The sequence below is a fragment of the Lithobates pipiens genome, unplaced genomic scaffold (assembly GCF_037356315.1).
Source record: "Lithobates pipiens isolate NorthernLeopardFrog02 unplaced genomic scaffold, aLitPip1_a1.2 Scaffold_16, whole genome shotgun sequence".
NCBI lineage: Eukaryota > Metazoa > Chordata > Amphibia > Anura > Ranidae > Lithobates > Lithobates pipiens.
This window is the reverse complement of record NW_027507748.1, coordinates 142010877-142025869: the sequence shown is the minus strand read 5'-3', so window position 1 is coordinate 142025869 and position 14993 is coordinate 142010877. Positions and strand designations below refer to the sequence as shown.

The following is a 14993-nucleotide window of genomic DNA, read 5'->3' as shown; positions in this document are numbered from 1 at the left end:
TCGGACACTTTTGACACTATTTTGGGGCCATTGGCATTTTAGCTCAGAGCTACAAATAACCACTGATAACTGTATAAATGACACTGACAGGGAAGGGGTTAAACACTAGGGGGCAATCAAGGGGTTAAGTGTGTTCTAACTGTAGGGAGGATGGGCTCACTACAACATGACAGAGATCACTGCTCCCGATGACAGGGAGCACTAGATCCCTGTCATGTTGCTAGTCAGAACAGAGAAATGCCTTGCTTATATAGGCACCTCCCCATTCTGCCTCTCCTCACCGCAGTCGCGGGCCGCCGGAGAACATTGAGTTTGTGGGACCCGCGGGCATGCGCCAGCTAGGTGGCAGGTTCAAAGGGACGTACGGGTACACTCTTTTGCCTGCCCGTGCCATTCTGCCGATTTTTGTAAATCACTGTGTCATTTTCAGTCTGGAAACCTTATCACCTTTGTGACTTTGGCTATGCTTATTTATTTAAGTTTTAATATATGTTTGCTTGCCATCTTATGACTTTAAAATAGTGTGGCTAGCTTGGTGAAGGTGGAGAGGCAGGGCTGGGACATCGCGCTCCACCCTTACAGCCACGTTATTTATTCACCGGGATCATAAAAAATCCTAATATCTCCACGCCACCTATTACTAGCTAAAAGCAATTTACTGTATATAATATGAAATGAGCTAGCCAGCACTACAAATTGATTTACACACCTTACCAACTACTGCTAAACTCAAAATTAGTACAGCGCTTCCAAAGTGAACATATAGTTCATATATGTGTATAAATACAAAATCTGAATGAATAATATAACATGCACTCATGCAGAAAATGTACCGTAAAATGTACCATACAAATAACCAACAAAATGCATCCACACTAACCAATATTATCATATGGTGTCCACAAACTGTTTCAGTCCAATTTCCAATGAACTGTAAAAGACACTCCAATCCAAAATCGACTCCTTCCTGTGCTACTTGTATGCAAGCCGTGATGAAGTCACGCAGGGATGTCGGATTCAAAGTCGCAGCAGTGTGAACCAGGGCTTAATAAAAATGTAAATCCTGTCTGAATGGCAGATGGACTTGTAGTTCTCAGTGAACTAAGATCAGTCTATTCACTCTTCCTCCAGCTTTCTTTAAAAAAAGAACATTATAAATAACCTTTTCCCCTTTTTTATAGATGATCATATTCCCTCTGTTCTCAGCTGTGTAATAGCTGGGGGGAAAAGCAGACACACACATACAGAGCTTCCCAGTGAATGGCTGTGTAGCAGGGGGCGTGACAGGACAAGTCTGATCATTGGAGGAGAGTACACTCAGTTCCCAGCACTTCTAGAGAACTGACCACCGTGTATTCTTCTGCATAGTGTGGTCAGTTTTTAATAGGAAAGCAGAGGGATACAAAAAGAGAACAGGATACTGTCTCGTACATGGTACAGCAGGCATATATCAGGAATATGAAGTGTTTGTGTAACAAATGCTTTAAATGTGAACGTTGCCTTTAGGAGATTCTGCTGAGACAAAATTTGAGATAAGCCCCGTACACACTATCAGATTGTCTGCTGAGTTTTTCCTTCAGATTTACCAAAACCATGTAGTAGAAGGGCCTGCCTGATTGCATACACATTGAAACTCCTAAGGTTTGACCTCATATTATATGGTTTTGGTAAATCTGAAGGAAAAACTCAGCAGACAATCTGATAGTGTGTACGGGGCTATACTCTTAAAGGCTGTCCTTACAAGTCCAACCTTGAAACCAGCTATTGCTGCAGTTTCTGTTTTTCAAACCGCATCCAATTGGACTAGGGCAATGAACAACAAACAGAATACTGTGTTTCAGGACTGAACTCTGGCAAGACACTTACTTTTCTGTGTTGATGCCCTAGAACAAGTGAAAACACATTTCTAGAATGGCTCTTACTTCTGTCCATATGCACAGAATCTTATGACTGCAAACATAGTATTCTGTAGCTGCCTGTAATATATGCCCTTTAAAGGAGAGTGTCTCTATGGTGAGGCACTTGACAAGTTCATAAAAGATGTCACAGGAGAAAAAGTCCTTCAACAGCAGAAGGCTCCAAAATCCCCCTCTTCAGGGGTTCTACCGCCCCAAAGTGCAGAGTGCCCCACAGCTTTCCTAAGGCTTCAAAAAATTCAGCCCTTACTTTTGGTGCAAGACTTGAAACCTAAAGCCCACCAAGTCTACCCCAAAGCCTTCTTCACAATAAGGGGTTGACATCTGTTAGTTTGCATTCCTCTGGGTCACAGATGTCCCACACCTATGGGTTCAAACAGCGGTTTCAGAAGGGTACAAAGTAGTTTCAAATTCCACCCCCTCAAAGTTTTCTTCTCGCAAACCAACCAAAATCTGTTCAAGGACAGTCAGATTCTCCGACTGCCTTGGACCATCTATTGTCCCAGAGAGTAGTTGTTCAGGTGCCTCTAGAAGACAGGTTCATATAATTTAATTCAAACCTATTCACTGTACCAAAACCCAGTGAGGGTGTTTGTTATATCCTGGACCTAAAATCCCTAAACAGGTATATTCACGTTTACATGTTTCACGTGGAATATGTAAGGTCTGGTATTGCCTCTTTGAAACAAGGAGTATAATTGACATTAAGATGCCAACCTCCGTATTTTCATTTACCCACCTCATCAGAACTTTCTGCGATTTGCAATAGGAGACAAACACTTCCAATTTGTTGCACTGCTGTTTGGCCTATCCTATGCCTACTGCTTGCAGTCTTAAGAACTCGGGGTACCTAGATGATTTTTGATTCACCCTCTCTATTTGTCCTGTTTACCATTATCATTGAATATTCAAAATTTTTGGCTGTCCCCAGAAAAATAGAGAGGAAATTTTTCCAATGGGGGCACTAGTTCTGGTGCCCTGGGGGTCCCCAAGGTAATCCCTTAATTTGCAGGGATTTTCTGACTTCCTATTTTGGATATTGCACAGGAAGTGAAGGGAAATCTCCTCAAAGGGACACAGATGACAAAAATATACTGACAGGGGTTATGACCATCCCTTACTCTATCCAAAGTTGAAAAAATAGTTTTGCCTATAGTTATACTTCATGATCAAAAATACCTCTTTCTGTGAAATTCACCAGGAGAGGCCTGGGTCTCATGGTGGCCTCATGCTAGGCTGTTCCCTTTGCTCTGTTCTGGAAAGTCAGGGCCCTTCCACACAACATTCTCTTGGCCTATAATATATACTCCATCTTTTGACTTCCCTATGCTTTTCCCCAGTTTAGGGAAGAACTCTCTAGCTTGGTAAATTGCCAATCCAGCCTTGGAAATAGGAATGTAATTCCTCTCACACCTGTGGAAGGTGATAACAGATGCCAGCCCAATAAGCTGAAGAGAAGTGTTCCAGTCTCTCACTGTTCAGGGAACCTGGCCACCCAAAGAAGCAAAACTCCCTAACAAAATCTAAGAACTAATAAATTGGCTCTGCACCACTGGATCCCCCTTTGTTTTAAAGATACCCAATCAAGGTGCAGTTAGACAATGCCACTTCAGTGGCTTAGATCAATCATCAGGGGCACTAGGAATCGGGCAACCTTTAAAAGAAATAAGGCTGATCATCTCCTGGGGGGAAAAAAAAAACGCTGTCCAGCAATCTTTGCTGCTCACATCCTGGAAGTGGAGAATCGGAAGGCGGATTTCCTGCTAAGACCAAGGGCAGTGGTCCCTTCATTCCAATATCTTAAACCTTCTGTGTCAGGAATGAGGGATTCAAGATGTGAAAATCTTCAACAACAAGGTACCTCTATTTGTGACCCGGACCAAGGATCCTCTGGCACTGGCATCTAATGTTCTGGTAATTCCATGGACTTATGACATGGACTCAGGTTATTATGTGGCTTCTTTCCAATGCTCTTTCTCCTCGGCCGCTCGATCGAGGAAGAGAAAAAATTTGTGATCCTCATTGCACAAAACTTGCCCAGAAGAACCTTGTAGACAGATATGCTCAAAGTTCTGGAAGACTACCCTGACCTCTTCCAAATAGGCCAGACATACTGTTTCAAGGCCCCCTGCTTAATCTTCTCAGTCATTATTTTTAATGGCATAGGTTTTGAAACCCAGAACCTAAAGGAATATGAACTATAAATAGAAACTAATCCAGCCTGTGTCCTATACTGTATGATTAAGATAAAAGGAATTCTGACTTACAAGTAAATTCCATGTCTTAGCATAACGTACAGGACACAGACCACCCTCCCCCTGTCCCTGTGTTATTCTGCATTGCTTGCTAAAAAACTGAGTTCTCATGAAATGGGTTAAGGTTATAGGGGTATATCCGAGGAAGGGATGGCGTGTCCAAAGGATTTGCCCGTTTCCAATCACCTAAAGACAGCAGCCTATGATCCAGGGTCTATGAATATGCAGCATTTGTCCTGTACTGTGCTCCAGATTTTGAATTTACAAGCAAGTCCATATTCACTTCCATGTTTTTCTATGCATCTTGGTGACCAAAGCTATGGCTCCTCTGTGTGTATGTGAAGGGCCGACAACTGGGCTTAATCAGCACTGGTTTACATAGCTTCTGGGTGGTGTTGGAAGGAGGAATAGTTCACTCCAATCATCCACATATTCACAAAGAGGAGCCATAGTTTTTACAATCATGACTGCATAGAAAAACATTGGAAAAGAGTGTATTTACATTGCGATTTATGGTAATATGTATCTAGGCAATGGGGAGGCTATATTTTGAAGTTGATTTATGGTTTAGTATTTTCTTCATACTTTCTGTAGTTCTGAATTTTACATGTATTAATGTTCCCTGTTTCTCTGCAGGTTCATAAGTTAGAGCCAGATGTTTGGAAAAATGTGGAAGTAGTACAAATTGATATTGCAGATCGAAACCAGGTTCTCTCCAAGGTTGGTATATTTTGTGGTATCTTTGTAACTTAAAAATAAATTACTATATCTGCTGGGATTGAAACAGGGAAATCGAACAGTGTATGGCTAGCTTAATCACCTACTAAATATTTTTGCAGACTATTACTTTTTTCTGACTGTGCGTTTATCTAGAAAGCAGTTGTGTATTGTATTATAGTGTTTCCACTTAACATTAAGGCTGGTTTCACACTGGTGCGATGCAGGAACCACAGCGAACCTACATCGCATCTGACTCGCACGCAGTTCACATTGCTCTCTGCAAACTGCTGTGGGTATCAATGTAAAGTTAAAGAGGAAGTAAACTCTCCCACTCTGATGCTTCTTTTCATTTAGTCCATTATAATAAGTCATTATCAGACTATAGCCACTGTAATCCAGCCCAAATTGCATATTACTTACTGTTTTAAAGAAACTTTAAAAAAAATGGTTTCCAGGGGTTAGGCAGCGCCATCTTAACCACTTCGCACCCAGGCCAATTCTGACATCTCTCTCCTACATGTAAAATTCCTAATTTTTTTGCTAGAAAATTACATAGAACCCCCAAACATTTATATATGTTTTTTTTAGCAAAGACCCTAGAGAATACAATGGCGCTCGTTGCTCTTTTTATCTCGCACGGTATTTGCGCAGCAATTTTTCGAACATGTTTTTTTCAGAAAAAAAACTGTTTCATGCTTAAAAAAAAAAAAAAAAAAAAACAGTAAAGTTAGCCCAATTTTTTTGCATAATGTGAAAGAGGAGGATACGCAGAGTAAATAGATACCCAACATGTCACGCTTCAAAATTGCACGCGCTCGTGGAATGGCGCCAAACTTTGGTATTTAAAAATCCCCATAGGCGACGCTTTAATTTTTTTTACTGGTTACATATTTTGGGTTACAGAGGAGGTCTAGGGCTAGAATTATTGCTCTCGCTCTAACGTTCGCGGCGATACCTCACATGTGTGGTTTGAACACTGTTTTCATATGTGGGCGGGACTTACGTATGCGTTCGCTTCTGTGTGCGAGCTCACAGGGACAGGGGCGCTTTACATTTTTTTTTTTTTATTGTTCATTTTTTTTTTTTTATTGTTCATTTTTTTTTTTAGTTTTACACTTAAAAAAAAAAAAAAATGATGACTTTTATTCCTATTACAAGGAATGTAAACATCCCTTGTAACAGGAATATGGCACGATCGGACCTATTTACAGTGAAATATGGGGTCAATAAGACCCCATATCTCACCTCTAGGCTGGGAAGAATAAAAAACAAAAGAAAAAAAAAAGATCCTGGCTTCCTAGCCAGATCGGCGCTGTTAATTTGAATACCGAGGCCGGACGTGACGTCATAACATCGCGCCCGGCCTCCGCCGGAAATATCTAAGATTACTTGCTGGGGCCGGCGGATCCTGTGACCGACTCACCGATGGAAACGGTGAGTCGGTAGAAGCATCGGAGGGCGGCGGGAGGGGGGGCGTCCCCTCCCGCCACCCATAAGAATGATCAAGCGGCGGAACAGCCGCTATGATCATTCTTATGGTGCAGGGAATCGCCGGCTGAAAACTGCAATATCTGAATGATGTCTGTGGCCCCAGGCATCATTTAGATATAACCACTGAAAGCCCATGACGTCAATAGACGTAGTGTGGGAACCAAGTGGTTAAGTATTGTTTTCTGAGTCCACAGTGGAGTGTATTTCCGCCCTTACATTGAGCACTTCCTGTACTGTTAACCAAGCCTCCTTCTCAATCCAACATTTCTATGACAACCCTGCTTCCCTGTTCATAGCTTACTTGTTTATTTCATAGTATTTACTTGTGCTGATGTCTGTTTCCCTTTGTCAGACTTATCAGCTTCAGCTGATAAGACTGCAGTAATGCCTGCAGTTTAGACTGTATGTGATGTCACATGGTGTGTAGCAGGAAGCTCTGAGTGATTAGCAGAGTTCAGTGTTGTGTGCTGTAGGAAGTCCTGATAACAGATAGATTAGACATAGAGAGTGTGCCTTAAATCAGGGGAGATCTGGGCATGCTCAGTGACTTCATTCTATAGAACAGCAAGAATTACAACAATACTAAGCAAGTAAGGAGATATCTACAAGCAGTGTTCATTAGAGCTTTTTATGCTGATTTTCATGGGACAAAGTTGTGGGGGAGGGTGTACAACCACTTTAATGACACCCCCAAATTGGACAGAATTGGATCACATGGGTCTGAACACTCATACGATCCGATTCCAGTGTGGACAGAAGGGCCCTGCACCATTTTTGTGCGAATGTGATGCAATTTCAGCCATACAAACTGTATGGCTGAATTTGCATCGCACAGACTGTGCATTTGATGTTCACAGAGATGCAAATCACATGCGATCTCTGGCATCACATAAGTGTGAACCCAGCCTAAATTATCCAAATATACCAATCGTCCAAATATATTTTTAAATCTTTATGCATATCTCTGTTTATAGATAGAGATAATCATTGTCTATGGTTAACTGTAATATTCTAGTCATCATGCATTGAACCTGAACAATACACATTCAAACCCACCATGATATTGGTTAAAATAGTTTAAGTTAATTAGATAGAAACAAAAAGTGGCTTTAAAAAAATAGTGTATTGAAAGAGCTGCCTATGTGGGAATTCACAGATGGAAATAGTAATTTCTTGTTTACAGACTGCATGCTATTTTTGTGTTGGCGGTGCAGTCATGGTGGCTTTATATACTTTTATGATGCTGCATAGAGGATTGCAATTGCACATGGTGTCCCTAACCAAAAGCAGGACACTTTTCTTTTTTTCTGCATTATTTTAGCTGAATACTTTTGTTACAGACATAACACAACCCTTAATATTTCATACTACCCAGATGGCGTTGCCAATCGTAGCTAAACAAAGGGACTTTGGTTATCCTTATGTATTGCAACATTGAGGAGTCAGAAGCAGGCGCTAAATTGTAGTCAGGTGTTAAAGCGCACACAAGAACCCTGGGGTTCTACTTTTAAAGTCAGGTTCTCATTTATGTATAAGTGAGAGCCTGTCTAATTACAGAAGCCATTTTTAAAAACGAAGCCTGCATGAGACCCCTTTTATGTGCTCAATCTGTATTTAAACCCAAAATGATTGGATGTCCAAATGTAGTGGCACTATAACTTCAGTTGCAGACTAAAGATGACCTTCTAGTGAATGTGCTACCCAGCCCTTGCCCGAACACGAAGGGGCATATATGGTGGCTGTTTGTGTTTTAGGTTTATACAGTGAGACTAGGGAAGCGCTGTAGTTACCCCCAGTGTCTGCCTATTAGGAGAAACAGTAGTGATCGGATGAAACAAAACGTTTTTAACTTGTCTAGCCACAGATGAACCCCAGTCAGTTGTATCTGAAGGGAGCTTATGGATGTCATTTTGGCTGGATCAAATAATTGTCATCCACTGTCTATGGGCACCTACAGTTGGTATAGAAAATAATCACCCCCTTTAAAATAATCCCATTTTGTTGCTTTGCAGCCTGAAATGAAGAGACAGACAGTTCTTATTTTATCCAGCTCTATTTACTTATAGCATCCAAGTCAAAGATATGACACCAACGTGTCAAAAAAACAAAACAAAAACAGAACTAATGAGTTGGAAAAAGGATCCTCCTCCTCCTCCTAAAAATGACTTGTAAACTCAGTCAGTTGTAGGTAATCACCTTCTCAATGGCACACTAAACCATTTGACTTTCAACGGTGATCAGCTCTGGTCATTTTGATTAGATCAGCATGGAAAGAGCTTTCCTGGAGCATATTGGTCTGATGTGAAGAAGGCAGAGGTAGTTTCTATGGAGGGCAGAGGAAACTACTGTGTGGAACATAGGACACTACTATGGAGGTCATCAGAGGGGCAGAGCACAGTTCTGTGGTGGGTGATGAGAAGGGGGCAGAGGTCATTACTGTGGGGGGGCACAGGACGTTTCAAAGGGAGCGGGAGCAGAGCAAATTACTGGGGGGATGATAAGGGGGGCAAAGGACACTGCTATGGAGGGGGGGAGCAGAGGGGCAGGAGACACTACTGTGGGGGGGAGGGGTGATGTGAAAGGAGGCAGAAATCACTACTGCGGGGGGGACACTACTGTGAGGGGGATGTGAAAGAGGGGCAGAGGACATTACTGTGGGGGTGATGTGAAAGAGGGGCAGAGGGCCACTAATCTGGGGGGGGCAGAGGCCACTACTGTTGGGGGGTTATGTGAAACGGGGGCAGAGGACAATGGGACACTACTGTGTGGGGAGGGGGGGGGTGATCGTAAGGCTCTACTGTTCGGGGTGATGTGAAAGAGGTGGTAGGGGTCACTACTGTGAGGGGGGGTGGCAGAGGACACTACTGTAGGGGCTGATGTCATGGGGGGGCAAAGAATACTACTGTAACACACTGTGTTCTTCATGCAATCCTTTAATTGGGCTCCGCACCCCAGGGATCTTTTGATCTCTTCCATGTTGTCCAGGTAGATCTCCGCCTTTTAGAGGTTGCCTACCCATTGTCTACCATGACACAGCAACAAGTTGTTTCCTGTGTGTAACTGTAGAAAAGGAGGACTGCACTAATGCAAACTTATTATTTTTTAACTTTGCATTTTATTGTTTTTATTCAGTTTTATTTTTTATTTTTTTTTACACCTTTCAAAATGTAAAAAATAGCACCTTCTATTGTTCTGGTCAATCTTAAAGAAGAGCCTTTCTGTGGTGAATTTTTTTTCCATGAGTGACATTTGCTTTGAAAATATTTGTTATAAATACCTAATTACATGCCTGTTCTCATTAATGGATTTAGTGATTACATTTATTTCAGGATTATAAACCAGAAGAGGATCCAGCAAAATTTAAGTCTATCAAAACTGGTCGAGGACCACTAGCTCCTGACTGGAAGGTATTTTTAATATTTTTTTTTTCTTATAGCGTGTTATGTCATACACAAACGTAGGTCCATGGTGCATATGGCCATTGCAAGCTGTTTATTAGGATGCCATTTTTTGTTATGGTTGTATGTTTGAGATATATGCTACTTTGATTTAAAGTTTTACTATCGTCAAAATCAAATATGACATGTATGATATGGTCTGTCAGTAGAATTTAAGAGGAAGTAAACCCTGATGGGTGTTGCTTCCCTTTTTTCCCCCTGCAAAGTTAAAGCATAATGGGCTAGTATGCATCGCATACTAGCCCATTATGTGGCACTTACCTGCAAACGAAGTCTGCTCTGTCCCCGCTGGTGAAACCATCCATCTTCCCCCCTCTTCCTTCCGGGGCCATGGACTCTGGCTCTGTGGCTGGCCAAAGTCGCGTGACGTCACATTCGCATGGGAGCCGACGGTCACAGCACGGGCCCTTTCTAAAGTGCGCCGTTGACGTCAGCGCAAGCGTATATGGTAAACCTGCACGGTTTAGGAGATATTTCCAGTATCTACAGGTAAGCCTTATTAAAGGCTTACCTGTAGGGAAAAGTGGTTTGTAAGGGTTTACAACCACTTTAACAGAGCAGTCTTTGTTTTTGTTTTTTTTGTCCCCCTGTAAGTCTGTTGTTTTTCAACTTCCTTAAACAGCCCACATAGTTATATACATAGTCAGGTTGAAAAAAGACACAAGTCCATCTAGTTCAACCACAAAAAAATAAACAATAATATACAATCCCATATACCCAATTCTATACCCACAGTTGATCCAGAGGAAGGCAAAAAACCCCAGCAGGTCATGATCTAATTTGCTAAAGCAGGGGGGAAAATGTCTTCCTGATCCCCCGAGAGGCAATCGGATTTTCCCCAGATCAATTTTACCTGTAAATGTTATTACCCAGTTACATTATGTACACTTAGGAAATAATCCAGGCCTTTCTTAAAGAGGAGCTGCACCTTTAAAAAAAAATATTAAAAGCCAGCAGCTACAAATATTGCAGCTGCTGACTTTTAATAAATTGACACTTACCTGTCCCATGGTCCAGCGATGTCGGCGGCAGATGACGAGCAATCGCTCGTCTCTCCGCTGCCCCCCGCCGCCATCCTCTGTCAGGGAATTGGGAAGTGAAGCATTGCAGCTTCACTGCCCGGTTCCCTACTGCGAATGCGCGACTCACGCAGCGCGTCTCCACTGGTCCCCGCTGTGTCCTGGGAACTGTGTGTTTCCCAGAACACAACGGGGGGGGGCATCTGCGGCTAGCTTGTCCCGGAAGTGGGTGCAGATACCTGAATTATCCAGGTATCTGAACTCCCCTCCACCCTGAAAGGTGCCAATTGTGGCACTGGAGGGGTGGGGGGATCAGATGAGCGGAACTTCCACTTCAGGGTGGAGGTCCGCTTTAAAGCAATCTACTGAGCCAGCCAGAAACACCTCTGCAGGGAGTCTATTCCGCATTTTCACAGCTCTTACTTTGAAGAAACCTTTCTGTATTTGGAGTTGAAATCTCTTTTCCTCTAGACGTAAAGAGTGCCCCCTTGTCCTCTATGTTGACTGTATAGTGAATAACTCAACACCAAGTTCACTATATGGACCCCTTATATATTTGTACATGTTGATCATATCCCCCCTTAATCTCCTCCTTAAGAGTGAATAAATTCAGTTCCTCTAATCTTTCCTCATAGCTGAGTTCCTCCATGCCTCTTCTCGGTTTGGTTGCCCTTCTCTGCACTTTCTCCAGTTCCCCAATATCCTTTTTGGGAATTGGTGCCCAAAACTGAACTGCATATTCCAGATGAGGTCTTACTAATTTGAACAGGGGCAAAATTATATCTCACTGATATCTTTTGATCCCAGACCCAATATCATTTATAAAGATATTAAAAAGTAAGGGTCCCAGCACTGAACCTTGGGGTACACCACTGATAACCTTAGACCATTCAGAGTAAGAATCATTAACCACTCTCTGAATTCTGTCTTTTAGCAAGTTTTCTATCCCTTTACAAACTGATATTTCCAAACCTGTAGGCTTTTGCAAAATCCAAGTATACCACGTCCACCGTCGCCCCTCTGCCAAGGTTTTACTTACCTCCTCATAAAAAGAAATCAGGTTTGTCTGACGACTGTCTTTCATGAATCCATGCTGTCTGTTGCTTAAAATATTTTTTCCTGCAAGAACTCATCTATGTGGTCTTTTATTAATCTCTCCAGTATCTTCCCAACTATGGAAGTTAAACTAACAGGTCTACAGTTACTTGGTAAAGACTTTGTTCCCTTTTTAAATATAGGCACCACATTGGCCCTGCGCCAATCCAGTGGTACTATTCCTGTCATTAATATAATAGCATCCCTAAAAATTTGATGCAATGGCTTTGAAATTACAGAGCTCAATTCTTTTAGGATCCGTGGGTGGATGCCATCAGGTCCAGGTGCTTTATCCACCTTTATTCTGTCCAAATATTTCTGGACCATATCACTTTTGAGCCATTGTGGATTTGGGGCTGTGTCACTACCACCCCCATTATTGACATGAGCTCCCCCATGCTCCTTTGAATACACAGAGCTGAAGAAAGTATTTAATAAATGAGCCTTCTCTTTGTCCCCAGTCACCCACTCCAGATTATTTTGTAAAGGGCCTACATGCTCAGACTTGACCTTTTTACTATTAATATATTTGAATAATTTTTTGGGGTTTGTCCTACTATCTTTTGCAATCTGTCTTTTGTTTTGAATTTTTGCATCCTTGATTTCCTTTTTACATATTCTGTTATATTCTTTGTAAAATGTAAATGACACTAGTGTTCCTTCATTTTTATATTTTTTAAAAGCCCCTTTTTTATAGTTTATAGCTTTTTTAACTTAACCACACTGTCTAGTAGTGAAGTTAGAGGGTTGAGACAATGCTTTATTACTTAATTATGTAAAAATGTTATCACAGAATGAAAGTGATTGTTGTAACTGCTTAAAATGTTCATTAAAAAGTGTTAGCTAGCAGGTATGGTTTTACATTGTTGGTCACTAACGTAAAGTCCATCTTAATCTACTAGTTCATCGAACACTAACACCTGCACTGATTGACAATGCTGGTGTATAAGGGTAACTTCATTGTGCCTCCATAGATGCAGTCGAGGAGTGTATGTAGCCACCCTTATGCTGGCTATTATAGAAAAAAATCATTCAAACTTGTTTTCCAATAATAAACACTCGGCCGAAATAGCAAACAATAGTGCCATAATGTAATGACCAAATTTAGATTGATAAATTGTTCACTGGACATAAATCAGTTTTTTGTCCATTTTGTCACATATGCACAGTGCAAACAGTTACATTTTTAACGGACAAGAAACACGTTAACCTTTCAGTTTATCGTTAGTTCAGCAGAATTTGTATATCTGTTCCTTTGATTTTTTTGGGGGGGGCTCTAAAAAGTTAAAACAGAGTTTCAGTTTTGTGCCCATTAGCTGGACGAAAAAAGGAAACGGTCTAAGTGACAGATTTTTTAACGATTTTTCAGCTAGTGTATGGCCAGCATAAGACAGGAGTATGTGTTACTGGTCAATCACCAAGTGAAAAGAACGGAATACAAGCCTGAAAAAAGCAAACTATTACAGTCATCGCATCCACTGATTGGAATGCTGTGATGCATTACATTTTTGTTTTAGGGTTTATTTGCAGTTTATCTACTGCCAGGAATAGACAAGGGATGGACAGAGCAGTGGTAACAAAGTATGAACAAACTGGGACTACAGAGTAGGGGACACACTGGTCACGAGACTTTGTGGTTGTGATCAACAAGCACACCAATTGCTGAATCGGAGAGCTTGCAGAGAGGGAAGGGGGGGTCTGTACTGCCAGGGACCTAATATGAGCAAGCACCACACTGCTAAGTGCATGGTGCACAGGAATGGGCTACACAGGGAGACTGGCTTCATAATTATGGAAGTGATTGGAGATCATTTCAACAGAGACTGAAAGCAGGAAGACAGTAGCTGCCATATTTACATGCCTTGTGGATGTAATCAGCAGCTTGTACGCAAAATGGCTAAGTGTCAGACACCATTGGGTGTGAGTTAATGGTCGCTGAAATGACTTTGAACTTTACAGCCTCTGAAAATGCAGCTGCCCTAAGATTTACCAAGCTGGCCTGCTGCATGTACTTCGGTACCAACACAACCTTTATGTCCGTGACGACAAGTAAAAAGAGTATGATTGGCACCTCTGGCACCAGTATTTATCTTTATTGCTACTGGCTTGCAACCAGTAAAAGTCACAACTGATCCGTTACTTTTTTTGTTTCTACTGATTGTTGCAGAAAACAATGGGACAGCGGATGGACATTCCTCATATGTGTTGTTACAAGCTGGTGACTATCAAATTTAAATGGTGGGGTCTGCAGAACAAAGTGGAGAGCTTCATACAGAAGGTGAGTGCACAGTAGCTGGTAGCGGCTAGAAATTGTTCATCTTTTGTTTCAAGTATCACATTTTACAGCACTAGCCACTATTTCGTTAAGGGAATGGTGGCCTGGCTTCTTTTTTAGAAACCCTGACAATCCTGTGTTACCATCACCATGTGTTTTTTTTGTGGAAATGCCAGTCCCCCAGCTCTCATTTATGTAAATAGAGAGCAAACTGCGCTAAACCTACCTAAGTAAACAAAAAACAGCAGCAGCTCAAAAAGAAAAATGGGAGCAGCGCTAATTAAGTTTATAAAGTCTATAGTGAAATTAACTAAATAAATTAAACAATTCTCTCAAAAGCAAAAATTATGTGTATCACTCTTGAAAGTGAAGAGAAATAAACTTGGCGAATCACTTATCAAAGTCTTCTCATAGTGACAATGGCGAGCAGACATAACATAGCGATCCCTCCATCACATATAATGCACACTTACCAGATAGCAAGTGTTTTTTAGTTCATTAAAAGTCAGCAGCTACAAAAAGTATAGCTGCTAACTTTGTATAAACAGACGCTTATCTGTCCCACGGTCCAGCAATGCGGGCGCATGGAGGCTCGCTCCCCAGCCCCCACCCGCCCGATATTTTGGGCATGCAGGTTGGGACTGCTGTCAGTCTCTGGCAGGCTCCAGTCAGTTACCAGTGTGTGCTGGGTGGGGTGGGTGAGGCCAGTTGGTGCCAGCGAAGTGTCTCATGGAGGAGGTGGCCAGGGTGGAGGAGCCCCCCTG

At 41.9% G+C, this 14993-nt stretch overlaps 1 protein-coding gene across 1 annotated transcript in view; it reads left to right on the top strand.

The window, feature by feature from the left end:
• The window catches only part of PITPNA (phosphatidylinositol transfer protein alpha), a 117925-nt gene that overhangs the window by 82326 nt on the left and 20606 nt on the right, over positions 1-14993 (top strand). Inside the window, exons 7-9 of the mRNA XM_077480556.1 lie at positions 4808-4891; positions 9712-9789; positions 14122-14232. Coding sequence (XP_077336682.1) covers positions 4808-4891; positions 9712-9789; positions 14122-14232 — 273 coding nt within the window. The remainder of the gene's footprint in view (positions 1-4807; positions 4892-9711; positions 9790-14121; positions 14233-14993) is intronic.